Source organism: Cryptomeria japonica, chromosome 1, assembly GCF_030272615.1.
Source record: "Cryptomeria japonica chromosome 1, Sugi_1.0, whole genome shotgun sequence".
NCBI lineage: Eukaryota > Viridiplantae > Streptophyta > Pinopsida > Cupressales > Cupressaceae > Cryptomeria > Cryptomeria japonica.
The window spans coordinates 225,737,530-225,754,049 of NC_081405.1; the positions used below are offsets into that span (position 1 = coordinate 225,737,530).

At 30.3% G+C, this 16,520-nt stretch overlaps 1 protein-coding gene across 1 annotated transcript; it reads left to right on the forward strand.

The window, feature by feature from the left end:
• Positions 1-705: 705 nt before the first annotated feature.
• Positions 706-1,458, forward strand: LOC131049440 (secreted RxLR effector protein 161-like). The gene has a single exon (XM_057983493.2). It carries the CDS (start codon positions 706-708, stop codon positions 1,456-1,458), a length of 753 nt encoding a protein of 250 aa, XP_057839476.2.
• Positions 1,459-16,520: the final 15,062 nt, after the last annotated feature.

Consider the following 16,520-nt stretch of genomic DNA (forward strand, 5'->3'; position numbering starts at 1 on the left):
TTGAATAATGGCACACGGGAGTTGGTTGATCCTCCTCTTTATTGTAAACCTATCGGTTGTAAGTGGATTTTTAGAAATAAATATAATGCTGATGGTTCACTTGATAAACACAAAGCACGCCTTGTTGCCAAAGGTTATGCTCAAAAAGAGGGCATAGACTATGATGAAACATTTGCCCCTACAGCAAAATGGACTACTATTCATGTTTTGTTGGCTTTAGCAGCCCAAAATGGTTGGAACATCCATCACATGGATGTTAAAACTGCATTCTTGAATGGTGATCTTAAAGAAATAGTATATATGACTCAACCTGAAGGCTTTGAAGTTCCTGGTAAAGAGGACAAGGTATGCAAGCTTATAAAATCATTGTATGGTTTAAAACAAGCCCCACGAGCCTGGTATGAAAAACTTACTGAGCATCTCTTGCAGTTGAATTTTCATCACTTTGAATTTGATGATGCGACTCTTTTTGTTAAACAGATTGATGGTACTATTGTCTATCTTATTGTTTATGTGGATGATTTATTTATCACTGGACCTAGTGAGGCTAATATTCAAAATGTAAAAGAAGGATTGTAGCAAGGTTTTGATATGACTGATTTGGGTCATCTTCATTACTATTTGGGAATTGAGGTGATTCAAAACCCCCAATCTATCTTCATCAGTCAACAAAAATATATTGGTGATCTTCTCAAAAAATTTGGTATGGCTGATTGCAAGCCTCTCAGCACTCCTATGGAGCAAAATCTCAAACTTTCATCTAATGATTCCTCTGATTTGGTTGATGCAACTTCTTATAGGCAACTAGTTGGCAGTTTGATTTATGCTACAACTACTCGACCTGATATTTCTTTTTCTGTTGGAGTTCTGTCACGATTTATGCAACAACCTAGAGAAACTCATTGGTTAGCAGCCAAACGGGTTCTTCGATATCTACAGGGCACTCAAAACTATGGGCTTAAATACTCCAAGATATCAAAATTTTCTTTGCTTAGTTATTCAGATTCAGATTATGCAGGTGATATGGATGATGGAAAATCTACATCTGGTTACTTAATGTCTCTTGGTTCTGCTGTAATCTCTTGGAAATCTAAAAAGCAACCAGTCCCAACTCTCTCTTCTGCAGAAGCAAAATATATAGCGGCATCTAAGGCAACTAGAGAAATCTTATGGCTTCGAAGAATTCTTGCAGATTTGCAGGCACCACAAGCTTCTTCCACACCACTCTTTATTGACAATCAATCTACTATAAAAATGGCTAAGAACCCAGTGTTTCATGATCGTACCAAACATATCAACACCAAGTTTCATTTTATTCGGCACTATGTGAAAGATGGCAGTATCTCCCCTCAATATTGTGCTACTACAGACCAACCTGCAGATATACTTACCAAAGCATTGGGTCGTGTTAAGTTTGAAAAATTTCGTGCAATGATTGGTTTAACTCCTTCAGATTAAGGGGGAGATGTTAATGTATTAATCTTTAGGTTAAAACTTAGTAATTTTAGGTTAATATTAGTTACTAAGGTATGATTAATATTTAGGGTTAATTTAGGTTAATTTTAGTTTTGTTTGATTTTATTAGTTTTTAATGATTTATGGTCTAAAATTTGTGATGGAAATGCCCAACCTACAACGCCAATTGAGGCTAAAGAAAAAGAAATTTGGCAATATAAAAATTCCAAAGCTTTGGCTTTGATAAGAGCTTCTGTTAATGCAAATGTGCATCCTTGTATATGTCGATACACATCTCTATTAACAGAAGCTCTTATCAAAGCCAAAGCTTTGGAATTTTTATATTGCCAAATTTCTTTTTCTTTAGCCTCAATTGGTGTTGTAGGTTGGGCATTTCCATCACAAATTTTAGACCATAAATCATTAAAAATGAGAGTGTTTTCAATTTTTCTATGCCATTCCATCCAATTATCTTTTCCTGTTAAAGTTTCTCCAATCAATGAAACAATAGACTGCATTCTGAATTTAAAATAAATAAACACAATTTGCAAGGCCTGCAACTTTAAAATAACTTCTCAATGCTTTATTTCTCCGCTCTGATACCACTGTTAGGGCAGAAATGTAAATGAAATGACAAAAATAAAATGAAATTATTTTCAATTTGTATTCAAGAAGTACTTGCTGCATAATAAAGGCAGTGAACAGTTTGCACAGTTACACAAAAACTGTCGGATGGAACAAATAAGTTATAACTGTACAAAAACTAATAAAATCAAACAAAACTAAAATTAACCTAAAATAACCAAGTTTTAACCTAAAGATTAATACATTAACATTCCATGACTTCTCTCGCAATATCCACTGGTGTTTTCCCCTCATCGTTAAGGGCGTGCTTCTTCCGGTCAGGCACTGCCAGCAACAAATCCACCATCTGCGCCATAAAACAAGAAACGTGGAAAGAAAGAGGGACAATCAGTTGCATGTACACTTCATTTTAATAAAAATTGAATGCTGAATATAAATTATGAAATCCATCTATTTAAACAAATAAAAAAATCTAGTAACTATATATTTGGCAATCTGGGTGTGCCAAATTAAGAAACAACGTACTTCAAATTTTGCTTTGATCCACTTTAACGGAAGCTACAAGAAGATTATGATGCAGAGCTTACCTTAATAGCGCATTGCAATGATAAGAACAAGTGTGAAACGGGAAAGAACAAACAGAATTAAGCGTGAAACATTTATACAAACTTACGCGCTCATATTTATTGCTCGCTGCAATGAGCAAAGGCGTATCTCCTCGAACAATTGGCTGGCTGGGACGATTTTCCTGAGGATTTACAGCACGATTACCTATAAATCAAGCACTTTCTTTTTTCATTGAAGAAACAAAATTGAATTTACATATAACTGAGAAACATCTGGAATATTTGATAAAATGATTTATTTCATCGAATATTGTGTCAAACGCTTGTTTTACTTTAAAAATGCTTCTAGCTTTGTAAGTGCTTAAATATTTTAACAGTTTCCTTGCAACGCAAATTCATCGTTCAAGTTAGGGGTGGAATCATATGCATATGTTTTGTATAGTGTGTAGGTAGAGGTCAATTTACCTTTTCCAAGTTAGGGGTGGAATCATATGCATATGTTTTGTATAGTGTGTAGGTAGAGGTCAATTTACCTTTTCCATTATAACAACATTTGTATTTGTGTATTTGAGAGGATTGATATGGACTATAACGTGAAAGAATTCTTGGCATTTTTGGGAATCGTTTTCTTTTTTTTATTATTAATTTTATGGAATCATAATTAGTAAATAACCATGTTCGTGGAGTGTATTTAGTTCATTAGAAGAAATCTCGAAGTTTCATTTCAGTGACGTCCTCATAGTCGATGATTATCATCTTTTGGATTTACTAGTTTATGAAATTGGAGATGAGAGAGACATGACACAAACCAAGTTCACAATGTCTTACTAGACCAATAAAACTTTCAGTAATTACAACTCTAACTCAGTTACTCAATAGATTAAATTGAAATAAATTTCGGGGCATCAAAATAATCATATGCAAATGAATTGTTTGATATATATTTATCAAAAACAAATTAGTAGCTGAAAATTTACATAGAGAAATTTGCATCATTCGCCATATTATTAGTCCCTGCCTTTGGGCGGGAGACTATTGTTTTCACATAACTATTTTGTAATTAGTTGTTGCTTCGAAAACTGTGCCTACATTTTTAACCTATGGTTTCGATTGATTTTTTTTATTAATCTGATTTATCTTCTCATTTTTACTTTTTCTGAGTGGTCCTTGGTATTTTTGCCAGTGGTTTTTTAATTTTTATTTAAAATTAAAAGGAAAAATCTACACGTGCCTAGCGTTGGCTTCCACATCTTTCTTATTGTGCAGTCTACATGTCATGGTTGTGCCTCCATATTTCGCAAGCTCTACTAGGCGTGGCTTTTGCTGAAAAAATTGAAATTCGTAATTACCAGTAATACGGTACAAAATCCATGATTGCTTTGTGAAAGCCAGTAACACTATTCACTTCTATCTTCATGGGAGAGAAGATAGAGATGGCGAACATCTGGTTTACTGTTGTTCTTTGTTCCCATGATCCATGATTGTGTGTGAGGAATCAGTTTTGAGAAACAATTTCTACAAGAAGAGTAGTAAATCTATTGTGGTTTAACTAGGGTTGTGATGCGTCACTGCTTCTCAATTCCATAGCAACAACTCAACAAAGCAGGACGTCACTCCAAACCTAGTGAGTCTTAGAGGAGTTGAAGTAATTTATGGTGCAAATCAATGGCATCTGATCTTGTGGCTCCAGAGGAGACACAAATAGAGAAACGCATCTGTTGCATTTTGAAATAATCAAAATAATCATATGCAAATGAATTGTTTGATATATACTTATCAAAAACAAATTAGTTGCTGAAAATTTACATAGAGAAACCTGCATCATTCACCATATTATTAGTCCCTGCCTTTGGGTGGGAGACTAATGTTTTCACATAACTATTTTGTAATTAGTTGCTACTTCGAAAACTATGCCTACATTTTTAACCTATGGTTTCGATTGATTTTTTTTATTAATCTGATTTATCTTCTCATTTTTACTTTTTCTGAGTGGTCCTTGGTATTTTTGCTAGTGGTTTTTTAGTTTTTATTTAAAATTAAAAGGAAAAAACTACACGTGCCTAGCATTGGCTTCCACATCTTGCATATTGTGTAGTCTACATGTCATGGTTGTGCCTCCATATTTTGCAAGCTCTGCTAGACATGGCTTTTGCTGAAAAAATTGAAATTCGTAATTACCAGTAATATGGTACACAATCCATGATTGCTTTGTGAAAGCCAATAACACCATTCACTTCTATCTTCATGGGAGAGAAGATAGAGATGGTAAACATCTGGTTTATTGTTGTTCTTTGTTCCCACGATCCATAATTGTGTGTGAGGAATCAATTTTGAGAAACAATTTCTACAAGAAGAGTAGCGAATCTATTATGGTTTAACTAGGGTTGTTATGCGTCATTGCTTCTCAATTCCATAGCAACAACTCAACAAAGCAAGACATCACTCCAAACCTAGTGAGTCTTAGAGGAGTTGAAGTAATTTATGGTGCAAATCAATGGCATCTGATCCTGTGGCTCTAGAGGAAACACAAATAGAGAAACGCATCCATTGCATTTTGAAATAATCAAAATAATCATATGCAAATGAATTGTTTGATATATATTTATCAAAAAAAAATTAGTAGCTGAAAATTTACATAAAGAAACCTGCATCATTCGCCATATTATTAGTCCCTGCCTTTGGGTGGGAGACTAATGTTTTCACATAACTATTTTGTAATTAGTTGCTGCTTCGAAAACTATGCCTACATTTTTAACCTATGGTTTCGATTAATTTTTTTTATTAATCTGATTTATCTTCTCATTTTTACTTTTTCTGAGTGGTCCTTGGTATTTTTGCCAGTGGTTTTTTAATTTTATTTAGAATTAAAAGGAAAAATCTACACATGTCTAGCGTTAGCTTCCACATCTTGCATATTGTGCAGTCTACATGTCATGGTTGTGCCTCCATATTTTGCAAGCTCTGCTAGACGTGGTTTTTGCTGAAAAAATTGAAATTCATAATTACCAATAATACGGTACAAAATCCATGATTGCTTTGTGAAAGCCAGTAACACCATTCACTTCTATCTTCATGGGAGAGAAGATAGAGATGGCGAACATCTGGTTTATTGTTGTTCTTTGTTCGCATGATCCATGATTGTGTGTGAGGAATCAGTTTTGAGAAACAATTTCTACAAGAAGAGTAGTAAATCTATTGTGGTTTAACTAGGGTTGTGATGCATCACTGCTTCTCAATTCCATAGCAACAACTCAACAAAGTAGGACGTCACTCCAAACCTAGTGAGTCTTAGAGGAGTTGAAGTAATTTATGGTGCAAATCAGTGGCATCTGATCCTGTGGCTCCAAAGGAAACACAAATAGAGAAACGCATCCGTTGCATTTTGAAATTGTTTTATTTTCTTTGTTTCAAGTGAAGATTTGGTGTTGATAGTTCTATTTGACATTGATTTTTGTTTTTACAGATTCATTTTATTTAAGAGTAGAAAAAATCAAGATTATTTTTTATATGTTGAGTGAGGAAACATTCAATTTAGTTTCATTGTCTATACTAAGAGGAGGAAATTTTTTGTTTATCTTTAGCAAAGAGGTGAAAGAATCAAATTTATTTTTGTATATTTATAAAAAAATTGGTTCATTTGGCATTCAACTATTATTTCATTCAATGCTTTTCCAGATCTCCTTCGAATAAGAAAAAACTTTTACTCCCATCAAGTAAATTTCAGTTAGGTTTGATATTTTGTATTTTTTAAGGTTGAATTTCAGTTTTCTTTGGTTCATTGCCTTTGTGTTTTCAACCTTTTAATGATCATGGATTGAGCTTTTCGGGATTGTCATGTTTGTGGATATTGGCCATCGATAGCTTTCATTCTTTTGTTGTAAAAGTCGAGTTTGGGATTTGCAATTTCTAGGATAGTTTGTTTGGGGATTCTAGTTGATGCAATTGAGAGAGTCTTGGTTTCTTATTTTTTTCATGGCTCGAGATTTTGGTAAATTGTTTTAATTTGTTCTGGCACTTTTCAAACTTCGTTACTGTTAATTTGTTATTCTTATTGTAAAGTAGGAATAAATAAATCTCTGACTTGTTTGACTAACTCATCTGATATTTAGGTCGTATATTATTAGTACTTTTCCAATTATCCAGGAATGACCTTTCAAAAACTGTGGAAATTCTTGTAAAGGATCGCAAAATTCAAAACTTTCAATAGGGACATTTACGATGAGCTCACCCAATTAATAACTTTGGAGAACATCATATGGTTCTCAATTTCATAATTATCATAATTATTTATTAGTATTTACTTTATCTCTTAGTTATGTTTTCTCTTTTTTTATATTGATTCTAAAACATTGGTTGGATGCAACATCTATAGGGAAAGCTATGTTACAAGAGATAGAGAATCTTATAGAAAGAAACCCTCAGCTAAAAGTAATCTAGAATTTCCAAATGCTCAACCGAAAGGTTGAGTGAACTCATAAATCAAAGGTCCCACTACTCTCCTTACTTCACTAGTAATTTGTCTTGTATGTATAGATTTCCCCTTCTATAGCTACATGTTTGTATGTATAGTTTTTAATATTCGTTCTATGATGTTCTCAAGTATTTGGTTTTATGATGTTCTCAAGTATTATAGGATCCAAGTTTAGAATTTTTTTTATTCCTTTTGGCTCTTTGATTAGTATTTCACCTTTGATTTTCTTAGAAACTTCAAAACTCAATATGTTCACTATTTTTTTTTTTCAATAGGACAACATTAACTGAGGTTAACTAAAGAATGAATAACTCATAATTATGAATTAACATTATTTATGAAATCTTTAATCTATTGTAAGTTGTTCTAAAAATTAAGTAATATAAACTATTAAATAGAAATTCATTTAATTAGGCATAGATTGTGCATCTTGTCTGCATTTATATTGTAAATATACATTAATTTTGAAACTACATCTTCCAGTTTGGAGAATACACTCCTCGCAATCACTAATATTTTTGTCATTTTAATTAGGCACAAATCATGCTTCTTGTTTGCATTTATATTGTTAATATACATTATTTTTGAAACTGCATCAAAAAATTTGGAGAATATACTCTTTGCAATCACTAATATTTTTGTAAGTAATGAATGCTCAAATAATTATGATACTCATGTTCTCATATTTCCATTGTCCATGTATGGTTCTCTCATTGTCCTGCATAATCTTGGTAGGCCTTATTAATCGCAAGTCATTTGCCTCTGAATTGTATCTAGTTACAGTCACTATAGATAGGTTGAAGTGGCTACTGTGGAGGTTCATTTATTTTCCTGCAATTTTCAATAGTTCTAAGTATACAAACAAGGTGATTTTAAATCATTTCTTTCAATGAGAAAGAGGGTAAAAGATACAAGAAATAAAATGAAAATTTAACATGTGCAAAAGGTATTTTAGATGAAGAATTGGAGAAAAATAGAAAGGCAAATGAAGAATTAAAAGAGGAAATTAAGTCAAAAATTAAGAAATGTGAGAATTGAGAGAAGAAACTATTTTTTAATCAATCACTTCAAGCAAATATAAATGAAAAACAAAGTTTAAAGACTAAGCCTACACTATGCAATGTCTCATGTGGTACATATTATTTGTGTCACTCATTAGATGAATCATTTGATAAATGTGATATTGTTTAAAATTATTTTGAGAAAAAAGCACATGGTTTAGATAATGATATATTTCAATATACAACTTCTTCTAGTTGTGAGGATAATTAAAAATATATATTTTTCAATGTTTGTTTTAAGATAATGAAAATAATGGGATACAAAAGAAAAGATCTAGATGAGCCAAATGAAACAAGAATGTGGCCAAATAATGAAAACATTGGATATTTTAGCAATGAAAGAAATAAAAAATGATGTTACAAGTATTACAAGTTCAAACAAAGTAGCTCAACAAATGCAATATATGGACTCTTTTCATTCTCATAAGAAATAAAATGAAACAAAAAAGTATTGGGATATTCATCCTTGTATTATATGTGAGTTGAAGAATCATTTTCAAAAATTATGTCGGACCATAAAGTGAAGGAAAAAACTCTAAAAGATAGTATTCATATGGATTATGGATGAATCAATGTATTTACTTGGCAAAAGGTCAAAAATATGCTCACAATATTGTACAAGCATACATATTTTGATGTCAAAATAAATAACAATCATACAAGGTCAAATTATCCTATAAAGCATTTAATTTAATGAATAGATTTTTTACAACTATAAGGGCTATGTTAATTCTATCCATGCGTTGGTGCGGAATTTGAAGTTGGAGTAATCATATATGTAGAATAATTACTATTGATTGTAAAGATAATTGATGAATGGTTGTAATTTTGATAAAAAAAGATCATTGTTGAGCTTGAAATGTTGTAGTGTTGACCGTATAGACCATTGCTAAAATGGCTATTACATTGATCGCAAAAAAATATCGTTGAGCTTAAAGTTGTAGCCTTGATCAAAGAGATCATTGTTGAAGTTGTAAAGGTTTTGGTCACAAAAATCATTGGAAATGCTTCATCTTCTTCATTGATATCTATGAAGGGTTTAATCACCAAGACCTTTGGAAATGCTTCACATTTTTAATTGATATTTGTGAAGCTTTTGATTATAAAGATCTTATAAAATGCTTCACCTTTATTAATATCTATGATGATTTTGATTGGACAAAGATATTCAGAAATGTTTCACCTTCTTTATTGATATAAACATGAAAGACATCTTATTATTGATAATGATGGACAAAAAGTAAACAAGTTCAAAACAAGGATAACATTATATACATTTTTAAGTCAATCATATTAAATATTATTTATTTGTACATGATTTTCTATAAACCTAATTGTTATAGCTGGCCTCCAGCATCTAATTAGATGCATGACAAAATAAAGTTGATGGGGGGAGGGAGGAGTGGGGAATTAGGGAAATATAAACTATATTTCATGACATTACAATAAATTTATCATTGACGGGTGAACCCACAATAGTGGGTTACACTTTTTTGCCAACTTTGACACTGGAATATTCATTTTCAAAAAAAATAAATAAATAAAACTTCAGATTCAAACACATGTTACCTCTATACCGTAAGGAATTTGTAGATGATGTGAACTAGTGATTTGTGTCATTTTGTATGTAGATTCTAAAAATATTTTTTTGTGACTTTTTGGAATCAATTTTCTTCTATTTTTCTATCTCCCTTGAAAACTAGATTTTTTCAAAAAACAACATTTTTAAAGAGTGACACCCACTCTGTATAGCATAACTTTTTTTCTATAACAGATATGAACGTGATTCTTTCGAATTTGGTTTTTTAACATCCATATCCAGTGTTTGAAATTAGTTTTGTAACATTATCTTCAATATTTCATATTTTAGTAATATTAAGAGAAATTTAATATTTACTAATCATTCACATATTGTTCACATTACTTTAAAGTGTATTTCTTAATATTACTTGAAATAAAATGTATTATTACATGACTACCATGTCTAGGAAGTGTGACTACAATTAACATCCATAGACATTCTACAATGACAGCAAGGGGTGGAGTGAAATGATGTGAGTGCGTTAATGTTATTTTTTATCTTTTAGTTTAAATTTGACAACTATTCACATGTCAAAATATTTATATTAATGAGAAGATACAAATAATGTAGATATAATATAATTTAAATATTTTTGTATGTAGTAAATATAATTTAAAATAAAATAAGATAAAATAATTTTTAAGATAAAAAAAATAGTTTCAACTGATATCAATGTACATTCTTTAGATAGATGTATTTAAGATATCTAGATACTAGTTATTATGTTGGCCCTATAATTACGTCGAGAGGCGTAACCTACAATGGCTTCAATAGGAGGTCATCATGAGTAACGATGTAAAAAAAAAGAAACTATTGGTGTTCCTATCAGTCATGCAGGAAAATAACAAGCATTGTATTATGACAGTTACAAATGAGAACCTGCATGATCTTCTAACAGTTACATTCGAATTGCAATAGGCATATGAAAAGTCTGCAATTATATCTTAATGGTTATGAAATCATGCCATCTCCTATTCATAAATGTTACAATTTAATTGTTGTAAAGGAGGAAGACCAATGTTTAATCTTCACCATAGATTAATATTAATATTAATAGATATCTTTCTCGCTTCACTTATTTTAAACATGCACAGTTGCAAGGATAGTTATAACTATGGATTTGTATGTTAGCTGCACAAATTCTTTTTTTTTTCAATTTCTATATAACCCACGTAGTCGAGCCATATTTTGTTTGTTTATTCTGAATCTAATAGGGGGTTTTGTTTTTTTGTTGTGTAGATGGACAAGACATCGATTGTTGGAGACTTTTGAATCCTTTTGCTTGGATTTTCACAATGCGAATCTCACATCTTTTAGCGACCAGACTATCAAACCTCCACCTTTAAAGTAAGTAATCTAGAACTTCATCAATGACCTTTGATTTTGATTTTTGCGTACAGATGAGTCTTGCATTTTATTTATTTTGTGGTGAAATAGTGCGATGCAGCAATAGATAGTGAGAAACAAATTATTAAAGAATCTCCTGTCAAGTATGACTAGCATGAGGACAGTGAAATCGATACTTGAATGGAGTGAAACCTGGCAAGGACCTGGCTACTAGAATTCGTAAATGATTCCCATGTTTCAATAAATTATTCCATTTTTGCCTCACTTTACACTATAAGTGTTGCAGAATATCAATAATCTATAGTGTGTCATTTTTTTACAAATCTAGAGTTTTCGAATGTACCATTATTATTTTGAAAAGATTTTTACAGCAGATAGATAGGATTGGCATGCACTTGTAGGGATGTCGTAATTGGCATTATAGTAGTAGTAGTTTCAGAATAAAATAGTTGTAGGGACATAGAATATTAAGAGTTTAATTTCAAAATCTTGTTTGCAGGCTTGAGTTGCTATTCAATCCATTGAACACCGTTTCTATGATTCCACATCTTGCTTGCATGTCCACTGGAGCATTTCCAACTTTAGTATCTAAAAAAAATCCCCATACTATTATGCATGCTTTCATTCATGTCCACGCCCTATTTGAAAGCTCCCATTCTTGAAGACGCTACCAAAGAATTCGGCTTTATACTTGACCATTGCATTTGTTTCAATGTTTTGAAAGCATTTTCAACATTAGCTCTTTTGGTTGTACTTATTGGTTGAAGTTTGCAATTATTGTTTGTTCTCTAACTCTTCACCTTCTTCACTTTTTTGCCTTTTCTAATCCCGGGCATGTAAGATCTATAATTATTTAATAGAATTTATATTTAAAGAAATTTTGATTTGATTCATATCATAGCTTGAGGGCATGTATAAATATTTAGAAAGTGACAATATTTATATGCTATTTGAGGAAAATTAGACTATTCAAATGTAATCCTAATATTGAAGGACAAATAAAAATAATTCTATTTACCTCGGTAGCATTCAACATAGTTATTAAATGATATAAAAGATAGAATAAATTGATTCTTAAACAATTGTTAGAATGCTTAGACATGGAAAGATGATTGGAGTAACTTGATTAAACATCATCTTATTCTAAAAATTCAATTATAAGATTAAATTTATTTTAAAATTAATTGTTGATTTATTTAACAATTTTTTTTAAAAAGTTTTATTTTGAAATTTAAAATGATTTACATGTGAAAAGAAAAAATAGAATAGAAATATTGCTTATATCTACAAAAAATATAGAAAGGTTCCATTTATATCAAGATTTTACTTTTAGATTTATTTAAAAGATTGATGGTTCATTTAAAAATTAGGAAAGACATAATTTATTTCAATTTTAAATAGAATAGAAATATTTCTTATATCTACAAAAATATAGAAAGGTTTCATTTATATCAAGATTTTACTTTTAGATTTATTCTAAAAGATTGATGGGTCGTTTAAAAATTAGGAAAGACATAATTTATTTCAATTTTAACTAGAATAGAAATATTGCTTATATCTACAAAAATATAGAAAGGTTCCATTTATATCAAGATTTTACTTTTAGATTTATTCTAAAAGATTGATGGTTCATTTAAAAATTAGGAAAGATATAATTTATTTTAATTTTAAAAATTGAAATGATTTGTATGAGAAAACTTAAAACATAATATAAATGTTATTTACTGAAAGTACAAAAAGATTCTATTTATATCTAAGATTGGTTTTAAATTTGGCGATTCATTTAAAATTTATAAAAGAAATTAATTTATTTTAATTTTATAATTTGAAATGATTTGCATGCAAAAAAAAACTTAAAATAGAATAGAAATGCTACTTAGGAAAAATATAGAAAGGTTCTATTTATATCTAGATTTTATTTTTAAATTTATTCTAAAAGATTGATGATTCATTTGGAAATTAGAAAATATTAAATTTAGTTTAATTTAGAATTTGAAATAATTTACATGTCAAAAGGAAAAATAAAATAGAATTGTTGCTTATATATCTAGAAAAAATTCGGAAAGGTTTTATTCATATCTATATTTTAGTTTTAAATTTATTGTAAAAGCAAGAGAGGTGGAAAAGGTGAAATAAGTTTTTAGTAATTACTATTATAATTTAGGGTTAAGTTAAGATTAGTTTTTAATTAAGGTTAGGTATAGTTTTTAATTATAATTACTATTAGATTATGATGATAATCTTATTAATCTTTGGAGATCCATAAAATGCTAGAAATATAATTGATATCTAAATAATTATTTTAGAAAAATAATAATTGAAAATAAAAATCTATAATCTATTAATAATTCATCATCTAAAAGTTTAGTCCACTATACTTAAATTTCTATAAGTTTGTCTTTAATCATATATTTATGTATACTTTTAAAAAATAACCTTTTTAATAAACTAGAAAAATGTAACAATTATAATTTAGGGTTAATTTAGAATTAGGGTTTAATTAATGTTGGCTGTAGTTTTTAATTATAATTATTATTAGACTTTTAGTTAAATTAGAATTCAATTATGGTTACGCTTCAACTAAATTTATGTCAACCCTACCTTAACCCCAAGCTTTATCCTGGAATAGTAACTTTAATCACAACCTAAAATTAATCCTATCCATAACCTAATCTTAACCGTAACTCCGATCTAACCCTAATTGAATCCTAATAACCTAACCCTAAAATTAATCCTAACATTAATTAAACCTTATCTTGAACAACCTAAACTTAACCCTATCCCTAATTAAACTCTAAATCTTATTTAACCCCAACCCTAATCTACACCAAACCAAGATCGTAATTGAACTCTAATCCTAATTTCCTAACCCTAATGTAATTGAATCATAATCCTCATTTAATTCTAATCCTAACCCTAACTATAATTAGACCCTTACCATAATTAAACTCTAATTATCTATAATTCTAACCCTTAAACTTGATCCCTCTAATTGAATTACAGCCCTAACCTAACCCTAAACTTAATTTTAACCATAAAATTGAACCCTACCTACAACTTGAACCTTAATCTAACCTTAATTTAACCCTAAATCTAATTTGAACCCCAATCCTAATTGAATTTCAATCCTAATTTAACTCCAATCCTAATGCAATTGAATAATAACCCTAATTCTAAGCCTAATTGAACTTTAATATTACCCCTACCAATAATTAAAACTTGCCATAATCAAACCCTAACCTTGACAATATCCCTAATCTAGACATAGTAAACCCTAACCCTAATTGAACCTATATTCTAACATAACCATAACCTTAATTAAACCTTAAACATAACCTTAAAATAAAGCTTTATTATATAATCCTAACCATCGTGCCATGCTTTATCCTCAAACTCTAACCCTATTTGAATCCAAACAATAATTCTAACCCTACTTAAACCCTAAATGATTTGTAATACTAACCCTACTCTTGATTGAACACTAGCCCTTTCCCTAATACTAATTCTAATTCAACCTCAACCCTTACCCCAAGCATTCTCCTAGAATAGTAACCCTAATTGTTGTGCAATGTTAACCATAAGCCTTAAATGACCATGATTGAAACCTAACCATAACCTAACCCTAAACTTAACTCTAACCCTAATCCTAATTGAACTTTAATACTACTTTAACCCTAACACTAATGTAACTAAATTATAACACTGATTAAACTCTTACCCTAACTGTAATTGAACCCTTATGATAACCTAACCCTAAAATTAACCCTAACCATAATTAAACCCTATCTTGAACCTAAACTATAGCCCTAAAATAACCTTAACCTTAAATCCAACCTAACCTTGATACTATCCCTAATCTTTATGTTAATGTAATCCATAGCCCTAACTAAACCTTCATCCTAACCTTGAAAGCATGCTTTATTATAGAGCCCTGACCTTAACACCGGGCTTTATCCTTAAACCTTGACCCTTTTTTAATCATAACACTTACCCTAAACCTAATAAGACCCTAATTTAATTGTGATATTAACCCTACTCTTAAGTGAACCCTATCCCTAACTCTAATACTAATTCTAATTGAACCTCAATCATTACCCCAACCATTCTTCTAGAATAATAACCTTAATTGTAGCCTAACCTTAACCCTAACCCTAACAATGATGTAAACCTTCTTTGAACATAATAGTAACCTTAACCCCAACCCTAGCCATAATCCTAACAGTAATCCTAAATCCTAACCCTATCCATAATTCTAAACCTAAACCAAACCCTAACCCTAGCCATAATCCTAACAGTAATCCTAAATCCTAACCCTAACCATAATTCTAAACCTAAACCAAACCCTAACCTTGATGCGAACCCTAATTTTACTTTAGGGTGTAAAATTGATAAAAAAATAGGCGCCTCGAGAAGGATATCTATGGACCTATTTTATATGAATTAAATTAAAATTTAAGATATATATGCTAGTTATAATAAGGTACACAATAGTGCCTTAATATATTAACAAACATCTTTTCTTTATACAATAAACTATTTATTTTTTTCATATAATTTTCTTCCTTACATTGACCTATAATATGTAAAATTAAATTACCATGGATGCCTTTTACTTTATGCTCTTCTTGTGTCCCTCGAATAATTAGATGATTTATAATTGTTTTAAATTGTAAAATTTGCTTTATTCCTTTTCTTTATTTATTTCGAATCGATTGCAGATTTGGTAAAGTTTACATTCTCTCCACTTGGAAGACATTTCTTTTCCTTTTGTAACGAACATTTGTTTTATTATGCATTCCTTCTGTTTGCACACGGATTAGATTCTTTACTCTGAATTGACTGCGCATAAATAAATACTGTTAAAGTGCACACGGTAGATTTTCTTTTGTCAAAATATATTTAATTTATTTGTATTCTCTTACTTAATCAAATCAGATCCATTAATATTTTCAGTCATTTTGCCTCTATTTGCACGGGTAATAGATCTCGGATGATATCTATACTTAGTTATCAAGATTCAATAGAAAGCAATAAAGTACTACTGAAGGTCAATTTGACATTATGCTAACTGAACATCACAGAGTCTAGAGTTACTAGCAATTACAAAATAACAGGGCATCACAATCTTACATCAAGATGCATATTAAGTTATTTGTAAATATTAAACAAGTAGAGAAAACAAAACATAAGAACAGAATAAAAGTGGATAACAAGAGACAACGTGCGATTTATAGTGGTTCGATTTATAGTGGTTCCGCAAATTCCTACATCTACTCTCAAGCAGGGAATTAACCATTGGGCTTCACATCCCAACAATCTCCCTCATGAAGACCAACTGACACAAACATGCACTGTGCTTCCATTTTAAAACCTATATTACACCCAGTTTGCAAGATTTTAACTTCACGAACTCTTGTTCACGCAAAACTGCGGATTAATCTTCTCCATACCAA